Source organism: Agelaius tricolor, unplaced genomic scaffold, assembly GCF_023055355.1.
Source record: "Agelaius tricolor isolate 1412-34295 unplaced genomic scaffold, bAgeTri1.0.p SCAF_3, whole genome shotgun sequence".
NCBI classification, from domain to species: domain Eukaryota; kingdom Metazoa; phylum Chordata; class Aves; order Passeriformes; family Icteridae; genus Agelaius; species Agelaius tricolor.
In genome coordinates this window covers 55,950,443-55,963,933 of record NW_027269263.1, presented here as the reverse complement: position 1 = coordinate 55,963,933, position 13,491 = coordinate 55,950,443, and the positions used below count along the sequence as shown (strand labels likewise).

The 13,491-nt window shown below is 43.9% G+C and overlaps 1 protein-coding gene across 1 annotated transcript; it reads right to left on the bottom strand.

Annotated features, from left to right (window-relative positions):
* Window positions 1-5,883: 5,883 nt before the first annotated feature.
* On the bottom strand, window positions 5,884-8,669 carry CCDC71L (coiled-coil domain containing 71 like). The gene has a single exon (XM_071423923.1). The coding sequence runs from the start codon at window positions 8,516-8,518 to the stop codon at window positions 7,667-7,669; it is 852 nt and encodes a 283-aa protein (XP_071280024.1). The 5' UTR covers window positions 8,519-8,669; the 3' UTR covers window positions 5,884-7,666.
* Window positions 8,670-13,491: the final 4,822 nt, after the last annotated feature.

The window sequence follows — 13,491 nt, the reverse complement described above, 5'->3', positions numbered from 1 at the left end:
AGGTTTCCATTAGATACTGGACAATGAGGTGAAATTTATGTGCAGATGGAAGTAATTTATGCACATTTGTTACACAGAAGATCATTATTTATCGCTAATAAATGAGCACATTTGATGTATCTAGTCAGTATTCAAATACTTAATATGTTTTAAGAGCACCTAGGGTATATTCTTGTAGCACAACTGACTGCACTCAGGAATTCTGTCAAATTACAGGGAGCTGCAGTGAAAGGCTGGATCATAAAACAAAGGTAGTAGTAAAGCAGATGGAACAATTAAAAAAAAAAAGTCAAAATTTTCTCCACTTTCTCCTCTACCTCTTTACACTTGTCCAGAAATAAGTATTGGGATGTTTCTGTTTAGCGTCATTAATTTTATCATACAAGATGAGAGGATATAAAGCTCCAAATGACATTATGGTCACAATGTACAGATTTTACAATATCAAAGATTATCACCATCTTTTTTTTCACTGTGGATTTCATAGAGTTCTAGAATTGCTTGGGTTGGAATGGACCTTAAAGCTCATCTAGTTCCAATACCACTGCCATGGACAGTGGACAGGGACACCTTTCACTACATCAGGTTGCTCAAAGCCCCATCCAACCTGTCATTGACCACAGCTCTCTGGCTGCATCCATCTGGCCAATTCCTTATTCACCAACCAGTCCACCCCTTCAAATTCACATCTCTCCAATAAAGAGATAAGGATGTTGTGTGGGAATGTGTTGGAAGCATTACAAAACTCTAGGCAGATGGCATTGGTTGGTCTTCCCTTGACCATTGCAGTCACTCCATCCCAGCAGTCACCAGACTGGTCAGGCATGATTTGCCCTTAGTGGTACCTCAGATCACCCCTCTGTCACACGGTCACATTAACATTGCTTCCATGAGGACCTGCTCCAGGCTCTTCCCAGGCACAGAGAAAAGACTCACCAGTCTGCACTTCCCTGGGTCTTCCTTTCTCCCCTTTTTAAAAAGAGGAGTGATGTTTCCTTTTTACCAGTCTCCAAGACTGGCCTGACTGCCATGACTTTTCAAATATGACAGAGTGGCTTGGCAGTGCCATCAGCCAGTTCCCTCAGGACCCCGGGATACATTTCAATACAGGAAAATTTGCCCCCATATTGTCTCTAATTAATTCTCTCCCTATTCCTTCTCTTTTTATGAATAGTTAGGATGCCTTTAAAGGGCCACTTTTCAAAACAACTTTTATCTGTGCTTGCTTGTGGAGCATGTTGTTTGACAAGGTTAACCTCTGTAAATCCCTTCCAACCTGAATTATTTTGTGTTCTACAGGCACAACTTCCTGAGCAACTGATACATCTTTGGGGGGAAAAAATAGGCTGGGCAGCTCTTAAAAGATTTAAGCATTGAGTTTCTTGAAAGATCTAGGAATGAAAAGAAAATCTGACTATTCCTTTAGTACAGCCTAAGCTACAAAGTACTGAGAATTTCTATGAAAAACCACACCTGACATTTACAACCACATTAAAGCCCACTCAGAATCAGCACTGCATTGTTTCTATTGTTCACAGGATAAGGTGCTCTGTGTTTTTTCCTGGGAATAGTACTTAACTGGAAAGCATTTTGTGACTGCACTGTGTGACCCTTCCTGCTGAAGGCCACTCAACAGCAGCAGGAACTGCACTTCAGTATTTCTCCTAAGAAAAAAGATTGGGTTTAAGATTTTCTGCCTCTTGTTGCTTCCTCTCTCAAACTGTCACCATGAAAGTAAAAGGAAAATCGGATACCCATTCTTCTGGAAGAGCTGAATTCCACTCACAACCTCCCAAGACCACAAGTGCTAAGTGGAGATTATACCACAAATTTTTAGTATTAGTGGATTTACCATGAGGCTGAAGTCTATAGAAACCTTCCTGGAAAGGGGTTTCTGGATGGGATAACCATTAGGAAGTACACAATGTAAATTCCAGGAGGGATTTCTGTGGCCTTGGGACAGTTTTGTTGACCTATGAAAATATGGGGCATCTTTAGAATATAGGTGTCACATTTTTGGAATATATGTTCCAATGGTATGGACAGATAAAACCTACAACAGAAGGCTCTTTAGGAGAACTGCTTTGGGGGCATGAGTACATACATACACCATTATTAATTACAAGCTTCCATAATTATATATACTGTCTGTAAAACTTAGCCTTTGCTGTACATAATTATATAGGTATACTTAAGAAATCATTGCTATTTGGAACCTTGCACCAGAGCTTGGGAAGAACAAAGGACAAGCATAGGATAGGACAGGACTTGACAGGACAGGACAGGACAGGACAGGACAGGATAGGATAGGATAGGATAGGATAGGATAGGGGACCATGCCCTAACCCACACTTTCTGCTCTGTTTCAAGAAAACTTGCATCACTGGTCCTAAACTGTGCACAAATTCCCTTTAGTTGAGTAGACACATACCCTTAGAGGCGGGAAATGTATTGTGTCAGCTTCCTACATAATCTGACATGCAGATTATGAAAATAAAATTTATGTTCTTTTTTCACCATTTACCTTACAGAGACATGGGCTAAGTTCAGTTATAAACAACTTTAACAATTCTGGGATGTATAAAGTGGATGGTTGTTATTTCAATCACTCAACTGGAAAGGAAAAAAAATAATAATAACATAGTATCGTGATTTTAGATTTTTTAGGAATTCATGGGGAGATGGAAATAGACTTCTTTTTCAAAAATACTTTGAAAAGGCATCTTGGATCACATAGACTCAAACACAAGAAACCCAGAACAATGAGAGCAGTTCAAGAGACTGGGCTCTCCTTTGACACTATGATCTCATAACTATAACACTATCAATGCTAATCTTCTATAGTCTCAAACAAGGAGGCTGAAAGAAAACCAAAATTGAAGCTTTCTTAAAGCCCAGCAGAAAGTACAGGGAACCACAGACCTTTCTGTTTGGCTGCACACCTGTTTGAGTAAAAATGCATGAAGGAAGGCCCACTTCTTCCATCTCCTATAATGTTGAGTACTACTACTAAGCAGTTTCATGAGGAGTTTTACAGTAAAATGGATAAATAAGACTCTATTCTCGGAATCAACCCTGGAAAACATTTTTTTAAATACTGGCAATAAATTTTTTGTAATTTTATGAAGATATTTACGTATTAACAGTGATGAGATACATATATATATGTGCTTTATTTTTACAGTATGAAAAAATAGCTTTGCCTTGATTAGGAATGTGTTCCAAAATGCTCCTACATAGTCCTACCACCACATAAACGGGATGCCTCATTATAGCTCAGGAATAAACCATCAGGAGTACTCCAACATTTGGAATCACCACCTGAGCAGATTCCCTACCACAGAATACTCTGGGATGGGTTTGCCTCAGTCTTTTTGGTTAAGGCAGTTATACTCACCTAAAATAAATAGTGGATGAAGAAGCAAGGTGTTACCTAAAAACTGTGATATTCAGTAATCTTTTCTCACTTAGAGAGTATTTATTGTACAGAGTTAAACGGTTCAAACTCTTATAACATGGTTCTCCATAACACAGAACTTCAAAATTCACCCTTACAAGTGTGATAAAGGGGACACTGAAATTTGTGTTTTTGAAGTCTAGGATTCCTAGGATCTACCTTCTTTCTTTGTGAATTGCCTCATTTCCATGAGGTATTTCCGTTCACTCTTGTCAATCTAGTCCTTTGCTTCCAGATTTCCTGTGTTTATAGACACAAGCAAAACCTGAGCATTTCAAATCAAGCAAAAGCTTCTGTTCAACCCCAAATCACTGGTTTTCACTCACACATACAAATCAAAATTTTTGTGTTGGTCCATTGGGCCAAAAGGAAATAGAGACACTTTCTGTATTACTGGCTTCATAGGCATGCAAACTTTGGGCTTGAAGTACAGCATTGAGCCAACACACATTACCATAAGTCAACTATTTTAAACAGCATAAAGGGCCCTTCTTGCTCAAGTGAACAATTATTTGGGATCAATGCTGAAATCTTCAAACCACATTCACTCTGCCTTTTGCTTCTGATAGGCAAGGAAATACAGGTACACACATCATTTCCTACCCCTTCAAGGCAAAATCCAAGTACTAGAATTGCCTTCTGCAAATGCACAGGGTTTGGGCATATTAAGACTTTTTGTTGTTTAAAGACCAGCAACAGAGGGTTTCAGGGACCACTTGTACACTTTGATCCTTTTGATGTGAAAACTTTTATGTAACAATAGAGTTTGGGAGAACTCTTGCACTGCATTCTCCTTCTATTAGCTTAGTCCTGAACAATGTATTTGTGCAATGACTCAGAGGAAAGGACTGCCTCTTGAATGTAAAGGCTACACCAGGCAACATGCTAGACCAATGGTCGCCTCAACTGACATCCAGAGCCATCGTCCAACTCTTTTTGGCTCTGTGACATTTTGAAGTTCAGTAACCTTTGAGTGACTGATTGAGAATTCAGATCTAGTAAAAAAAATAGCTCATATTATATTCTACAAAGGGGGCAAACCAGCAATGGAGGCTAAAACAAAACTCTTGTTTAATATGAGACTATCCGTGCTAACTAAATTAGAATGGGCACTGTACCCTGGATTTATTATGGGCCTGAATTTTGTCAGTCTCAGAATTAGTCCCATGTGACAGGATGTTGAAACCACTGAGTTAAATCAAGCATCTCACACTCCTCACACTGCTCAGTGTGGGTGCAGGAACAGCCACATGGAGTCAGACCAGAGGTTTGTCGAATCCATTATGCTAATTCCAACATCACACATATATGTAGAATACAAAACTAGTATCATCCCTTTTCATTAAAAACCCCTACTGCTATCATGTTTAAAATTATCTAACTCAATATTGTGGCAAAACTGCACACCCCTTCCCAACCTTCCTCAGATCTGGTCTACAGCAAGAAGGTTGAACAGAAGCCAAACCTAAAACTGAAGAGTTTTCCACTTGCTTAGTTTCTTCAGATGAACACAGAGAGGTAGGAGGGAATAGCACCTTTGAGAAGAAAAAAGATGGGGGGAAACTGGACCACAGACAATCCTGTCCTGGATTGCCACAAGCTGCCACGAATACGATCATGAAATCAGCTGGTCTGTTTTCCCTGTTGTCCTGCTGGCTTTCACACCCATCCTGTAGTCAGAACCTTTGCAGAGCTATTTCAGCTCATTACATCGCCAGAAAACCCAACTAAAGAGTTCCCATTCTTAACTGACTTCATAGACTGAAATAGCTCAGTTAATAATCTGTAAATTAAGCTGTCAGAGGAGTTCAGACATCACTGAAATTTCAACCCAACCATGCTAACAGGGTATCAGCAAAACAAATTATACCCCCAATAAAGCTCCCACTTCTAAACCACAAAGTCCAAGCACAACCAAGAGAAAAATCAGCAAGTCTTACTCACAGAGCCTCCAGAGCAAGAGTCACTCAACAGAGTTGTAAGTTACTTCACTATATTTTGTTCTTACACAGAGCATTTCAGGATATGCCTCCAAACAAGGCAGCACAAATTCAATACAGTGTCTCCCATATCATACCTCTGGCAGCCGCAACTCTCACCCTTGAAATCTGACCTAGCCTGTCCTGCGCCTGTTTAGGAGTTAAGAATCTGCACAAGCCAGATCCTTAATTTTATCATCTTTCTACAGAATTGAAAATAATACTAAAAAACCCCTCAACCTGACAATAGGAGCACTGAAATCACCTATACACTTTAAGAACTTGTAATGATACTCTTGTGTTTCTGCAGTAGAATTTCAAAATTGAAACACCTGGAGCTTCAGCACCTGGTAACTCTGCAGCCTGCCTTACTGGGTTTTAAATCAACCCAGTTTTGGTTTTACAGTTAAGCAGGTATTATACCCAGAGAAACAGCACAACAACATGCACCCTTGAACTTTCATTTAATTCACATCTGAAATGCAACGTGGCACTACTGCAGCCATCAGCAGACAGTCTAACGTTATGTAAACAATTTCAAAAGCCAAATGGATGTAGAATAGATTAAGCATTAGTTTGGAAGAATAAGGAGTTTGCAGTTTCGCTAAGTAAGAAAAACCAACAAAATATACAGGTTTTTAGAAGAAGCTGGCTACTTTATGTTAACACTAGCAAGTTTTTACAAGCAGCCCCTACACCGTCAAGATGTCTTACTGCCTTTGTTGAAGGCAGGCAACAAGGAGTCAAGAGACATCAGAAATTTTAAATCACCAAATGATTCTATAAGTAAGTTGTGAGGTTGCTCATTCCACCATGAAAACTGGTTAGTCCCATCTGCCAGGATAGTTGGAACATAAGCTGTGCATTATCCAGCATTTCTTAACCCTCCGGCAAGCATAAAAAAATGAATGTAGAAAGAGAATAATCAATCACTTTCTCCCTCACACACACACACACACACCTTTGCTCCTCACACACCAACTGCAAAGCATAAGAGCTAAAAAAACCTTTAATAAATCAGCTTAAAGAGAGACTGCCTATCATATATAATGACTACGTGTTATTTTTCAGTCAAAATAATCAAGCCACATAATGAATTTTTCATCAGTCTACTGTGGAACCCATGAGAGGTTTACAAAAATAATTATGTGCAAGTAATTATATTAAACACCATTATCCATCATTAACTATCTCACAACCATATGACGAGTGTTAGTTTGTTATCGAGTGGCCAGATAGCAAGTCTTACTCTTTCTGCAGAGAGAGGCACTTCAGTGACATATTTGTGTCATGCAAGCTACTCACTTATGGCTGTCAGTACCAATGCTGGATCACAGTTCACCTCCAGACACCAATATATTGCTTTGATGAGCAGTTACATTCTTCTCAAAGCCAGAGCTCACTGACACAGAGCACCTCAGCGGTGGTGTACTTCACCAGGAACCCATCCCTGTGCAGTTTCATTGAACTGAAACACCATTTGTTCTTTGACTTTTATTAAGTTCACTTAGGTTGACCTAAAGCAAACAGGGTTATAAAATATCAGGATGATTCTATCTTTAGGTGCTCCATAGAAACAAATACTTAGTTCAACTAGAAAACTTTAAAAATGACTTTAGATACAAAAGTGTAACAATTATACTGCGCGATACATCTTTATATATCACTAAACTCATGAAATTAAATTTTAAAAAGTTTTTGCACCATCAAGAACAGCCACAAGTCCTGAACCTCCATTCTTTACGCATCCTTTATCAGAGTAAACTGAAACTTGGGAATGCTTGGGATTCAAAATACCCTGAGCACATACTAGTGCAACACCACAAAGCATACATAATCCATCGGAAAAGGGGAAGGGGGGGAAAGGAAAAAAAAATAGCAAGAATCAGATGGTGCTTTATTATACAAGCATGAAAGTAAGTTCCTTTGGAAAATAACTTCTTGGGTGGACTTCTGGACCAGTGAGGTAGCCCAATGGGAGAGAAAAAAAAGTGGAAGTGGAACTTGGTCCCCACACGTGATAACTGTCAGGCGGTCCCAGCCCGGGGCGAGGCCGGGGCCCGGCAGGCCGCCCCCCGTGCGGCGGGGGGTCCGGCGCCGCCCGAGCGGCCCATAAAGTGCAGCAGCAGAACACGATCCAGACAAAAGCAATGTAAACAGGTGACTGATACCGGTCTCTTTGTCCGCACCGCGGCCAAGGTGAGGCGCGGGGAGCGGAGCCCCCGCGGGCTCAGGACGGTGGCACGGGAAAGCGGCGCACCCGCACCACGGGGGACAGGTCCACGCCGAGGATCCGCTGCGCCCGCCGCCGCGCCGCCGCCAGGCTCCGCCGGCTCCACATGCTGCCCCGCACACGGATGGTGGAGAACGTGGTGAGGCGAGGGGTGGCCGCCTTCCAGATCTCCTCCAGCGACTTGCCGCCGAACGGCTTCCAGGCGGCCGCCGCCGGGCTGCCCTGATCGCTGTCCGCCTGCTGGCCCGGCGGCTCAGGCGCCTCCGCCGCCGCCGCCGCCTCCTCCTCCTGGGCGCGGGGGCCACAAGCCGCGGGCCGCTGCCTGCCCCGCTCCCTCCTGCGGCGCCGCCGCCTCCGCCGCCGCTTGGCGCTGCCTCCCGCCGCCCCGGCCCGGCGCTTGGCGTCGGCGGCCGGGAGGCGCCGCTTGCCGGCGCGGCGGCGGGGCCGCTCCGAGGGCGGCGGCGGGTCGGGGACGACGGCGCGGCAGGAGGAGTATCCGTAGACGTCCTTGCTGCGGAGGATGACCGGGGAGAACTCGTGCTTGAGGCTGCAGAGGAAGTTCCACAGCTCCGAGTCGGAGCTCATGAACTCCGTGGACTTGGGCATGAAGAGCCTGAGGGCGTCGCCCAGCGCCTTGGTGCCGGCGAAGGAGACCTGCGAGCGCGAGTACACAACTTTCTCTGCCTCCCCCTCCAGCCCCCAGGCGGCGGCCGCCGGTTCGCCGCCGGCTGCCGCTGCCCCTGCCGCCGTCGCCGCCCGGGCTCCCGCGGCCGCCGCGGCGCTCCCCGCCTCTGTGTTCATCTTCCCGGCTCCTCTCTCCGGCGCCGTCTGCTTCCTACTGCGGGTCATGGAGGCAGCGGGACGGGATGGCGGGACAGACGCCGAGAAGGCAGAGCGGAGGCAGCGCCGAAGGCAGGCTCCGGCCGCCGCCGGGCGCCCGCCGGGTGTGAGCAGCGATCGATGTCCTGCGCCCACCACAAAATGGCGCTTTAAAATCCCGGGCGGGGCCTGCGCGCGCCCGCCCCCCCTGCGCCGCCCGTTGGCCCGTTCGAAACGCGTCGGGCGAGCCCGGCCCCGCCCCGCCTGGGACGGTGGCCGTGAGGGCCGGGGGGCCGGAGCCCCCTGCCCCCGGATCCCCCTGCCCCCGGAGCCTCCCTGCCCCCGGAGCGGTGTCCGGCGGGGTCCGGCAGCCCGGCCCCCGGCGCGACACGGAGCCGCGATCCCCGCGCCTGCAGAGGGTGGCCCCTTCCCTCAGGGCGAGGCCCCCGCAGCGGGGTGAGCGCGTGTCCGCGTCGCGCTTCGCTGAGAGGTGAGGATCCTCACAGGGCGGTGGACAAAGGTGGCTTGTAGTGTGAAATGTGTTGGATTAAGAATTTGGTTGGACACTTCGATGGGCAAACTCCCCGAAGGAGTAGCCATGAGAGGACTGAGTCAAATGGGCCAGCAGACATAATACAGTGAAGTGCTTTACATGATATTAAATACATCCATCCTGTTGCAGAGGAGTTTTTTAGCATGAACCTGTAGGTTGGTCAGTCAACAACATCATAAGTCATGGAATCGCAGAACAGTTGGAGTTAGAAGGAACCTCTGGAGGTATCTGGTCCAACCTCTGTGCTCAATCAGCCACCTAAACCAGGTTACCCAGGACTGTATCTGGATGGATTTTGAGTATCTCCAAGGACGGAGGCTCCTCTCAGCTGACCACTGATAGGACATGACAAATCAGAATGAAGCTGTGTGAGGGGAAGCTCAGATTTGATACTAGGAAAAAGTTCTCTGAGAGGGTGGTTAGTCACTGAACAGGCTCCCCACTGCAATGGTCACAGCACCAACCCTGTCAGAGTTCAACGAGCATCTCAGTGACGCTCTGTTATATGGTTTAGTTCTAGGTATTCCTGTGAGGAGCACAGTTGGACTCGATGTTCTTTATGGATGCTTCCAACCTCTCTGGACAGCGTGTGCCAGTGCTCAGTTACTTCAGAGTGAAAAGGTGTTTCCTGGTGTTTGGAGGGAACCTCCTGTGTTTCTGTTTGTGGCCATTGCCTCTGACTCTGTCAGTGGGCACTGCTGAGAAGAGCCCAGCTCTATCCTCTCTGCACCCTCCTTTCAGGTATATGTATAACCTGATTAGATCCCCCTGAGCCTTCTCTTCTCCAGGCTGAACAGTCTCAGCTCACTCAGCCTTACCTTACAGCAGAGGTGCTCCTGCCTCTTAATCATTGCAGCCCTTTGTTGGACTCTCTCCAGTGTATCCATGTCTCTCTTGTACCGAGGAACCCAGAACTGGACAGTGCTCCAGGCGTGGCCTCACCAGCACTGAATAAAGTGGGAGGATCTCTCTCTCAAGCTGCAGGCAACACTTTGCCTAGTTCAGCCCAGGATAATATTCACCTTCCTTGTGGCAAGGGCATGTTGCTGGCTCTTGTTTAGCCTGGTGCCCACCAGGACCCCAGATCCTTTTCTCCCAAGCTGCTTTCTGTCAACACTGAGATACTGCATCACTGGGATTGGCTTCTTATCCCAACAAAGCATATCCCAAATGAAGCAGTAAAAACTTGGGTGAGCCCGCTGTGAGAGTCACCACCTTGCTGAGTCCACAGCAAGGCATTACCTGCATGGCACTGTTACACTTGCAGCTTTTGCAGCAGAGTTTTGTCAGCTGTTGTGAAGTTCCATGTCCCTCTGGATCATGCTTTCCAATACTTCAGATTGTTGTCACAGGCAGAGTGTCTTGTTATGTTCCTGGATTGCTAAATTATACTAGAGCTCTTTCCAGTACCCAGAACAGCAAGGTGCCAGCAAGGGCAGAGGTGGTTTAACCTACTGTACAAATCCTTTTTGGAGTTTGATTAGACCCCTAACTAATTACTTTCTCTCAGCATGGGTAAAGGGAGAGGAATAACATTTTTCTTCATATACAATCTTTGTTCTGTAATTAATCTTTCAGATTGGAGTAGGGAAACCTTTTATTCTCAAATCATCAAGAACCTAAATTGGAATGTCTAGAAATCCAGTCAAGTAAGAGGCAGAAATTCTGCATAAGAAATTATTCCTTACTGCCAGTGGAAATGAATTCATTTTCTTCACAGGATAATTCAAATTGTGTTCGTGGGAAACTCAAGAATATGAATCCAAATAGCCATTTAAAGTGGATATTAATGAAGCTATTTTAAATCTTCATGGGGAAAGTCTCGAGGTACAGCCATACTCGAAACCAGCTTTATAAATGACCCATTTTTTACAAAGAAACCTTTCCCAAAGTGATGGCATTAGAGCCATTTTTAATGGGATCCATTTCACAGCGTACTTTAGCATGCAGTCATGTAGCTAGACTGATTTAACAGAAGGAGGTGTCCCATAAAGCAGAAGACAAGAGCCTGGAGCTGGCAGCACCAGGGATAGGCATCTCCTGACCCAGCTGTGCTGCTGTTGGTCACACTCTGGCTATCGGGTCACCATGGCTTAGGAGAGGCTCATCACCTGCTGGACCGCAGAAGCTGCCCTGGGCTCACGTTCTCGGTGGAGGCAGCTATGATTCAGCAGCTCAGCTGACAAATGGACCTCGTTAATATGCAGAAACCCAGTTGCCCACTGACCATAACATTTTCCCAAAATTACAAACATTTCTGGCTTATGACTCAAAAATCATTGAGGCAGAGGGGGGGAACCTTCTCAAGCAAGCAGTAAATGAGTCACTACAACTGCAAGTGAAAAGAAAGATCAGCACATTTTATCAGGTAGTATTTCTTCATTATTTTTACTTTGTAGCCTAATGGGTGGACAGTACCCTTTTAAGGCATGGGATGTAATCTCACTTTTACAACTTTATTATGAGTTTTCTGCAGTGTAACACTCTTCTTTTAATACCCTACAAAGTAATCTCAAGAAAATCCATGGTAATTGCCTATCTTTTAGTAATTTCCAATAGCTCAGTACAGTAATAACAATAATAATAAAATTAATAATCCTTTGGAAGTGCATAGCTCTTCATTTCAATCGTACTAATTCTTGTAAGCATTAATTAACACTCACAGTACTCTTGAGTTATGTGAGTAAATATTGCCTTTCCTTAATAGATGAGTAAAATGAAGAAGCGGATCAAAATGGCTTGACTAAGATGTATAGACTCAGTTTTCTGCAGATCTTCTAACAATTATCATTCTAAAAATAGAGGAAATCTCCACACTGGAAGAGAGAAGAGTAAAAAAACCCTGTAATCTTAGTTTCAGATTATTTGTTAGAATTTCTTTTCTGTATTGAATTCTCAAGAAGGAAGAACAAAGTACCAATTATGAAAGTGGTACACTAATTGCTGCACAATAGAGACACTTTATTTTCTTTAACGTTGCCTGCCTGGTACCAAAAAACCCCACTGGTAACTGCTAATTATTTTAAACACTAACAATCTTATCTGTACAAATGATCTCACAGTTTTGAGTCTTGCTGATGAGCCCTTAAATCCTGGATATTAAGTCACATCACTTCTGCTGACAGGACTTTTCCTTCAACATACTCAAGCTCTTCTACCCAGGTTAGCAAGAGCAGTCTTACTATCCAATGTCTTCAAAGAGAAATACTCTTTCCTAGTATCTTTACTTTTGCTCTTGAGATGTTGCATTAACTGGCATCCTGCTTCAGTTAATTTGGTTCCCAAGTGCCTTTAGCATATTTTCAGGAAAGTTTGTGTGGTGATGCAAGAATGACTCCAGATTCCATTCACAACTAAACTTCACATGTTACCCAATAGTCATCAAGTTCCTAGGCTGAGAAATGCCCAGACAAGTATTGGCAAAATTTCTGAAAATACTTTCAAAGAGAGACAAAAGCAAATAATTTACAATAATTATTTCTCAATCAGTTATAAGGGAGAAAAAAAAATCATGGAATCACTGTAGATTGTCTGTAGAAATCACAGCTGCATAAAAAAAGGAAAGGGTGTTAGGAATCACTAGGGATAGAAAAAAACCCAGAAGACAGCATTCTGCTGAGTGCGAGTCCATTGTGCCTCCACAAATCTTGAATGCTGTGCATTTCTAGTCTTACCATCTCTAAAAGCAAATAACAATGATACAAAGAAGGGCAACCAGCATGAGCAGAAATATGGAACAGCTTCTCTATGAAAAGAGATTAAATAGGCTAAGACTCTTCAGCTTGAAAAAACAGATGGCTGAAGAAGAATATGATAAAGGTTTATAAAATTGTGATAGTATGAAGAAAGCAGATAAGAAATTATTATGTCTTAGTTTTCATAATCCAAAAATGACCGGGAAGCACATGAAACTATAAAGCAGAAAACTTTAAATGACCAAAAAGGCATGAGTTGGTTTGTTGGTTTTTTGTGTTTGATTTTTTTTTTTTTGGGGGGGGGTGGTATTTCCCCCCATATGACTCATAATTAGTTTGTGGAGCTCATTTTTCAGTAAAGTTGTGGATCCTAAAATGAAAAAATATACCCCAGTACCTTTGCAGTCATTAAAGAGCACATTATTCAAAAGTATTAGACATGATTGGAAGAAAATATCCATCAATGTCTTGTACATGAAAACCATGGGCTCAGAAAGGCTGTAAGCCAAAGGCTAGGAAAGGAAGGAAGGAACAATATAACTGGGGAAGTAACTATCAGTGTTTGCATCATTCTCACATTCTTTCCCTAACCTTCCTCAGATTCTTGAATATAATTCCAGCATAAGAAATATGTTGCTCAAGAACATGGTTCTCACACATCACAGATCATGTCATTTTGTAGTATTGATTACATTGTTTCCCGAGGCACTCTATTTAAAGTACCATCACTGTTAAAACAAGTGTGAATTTCATTC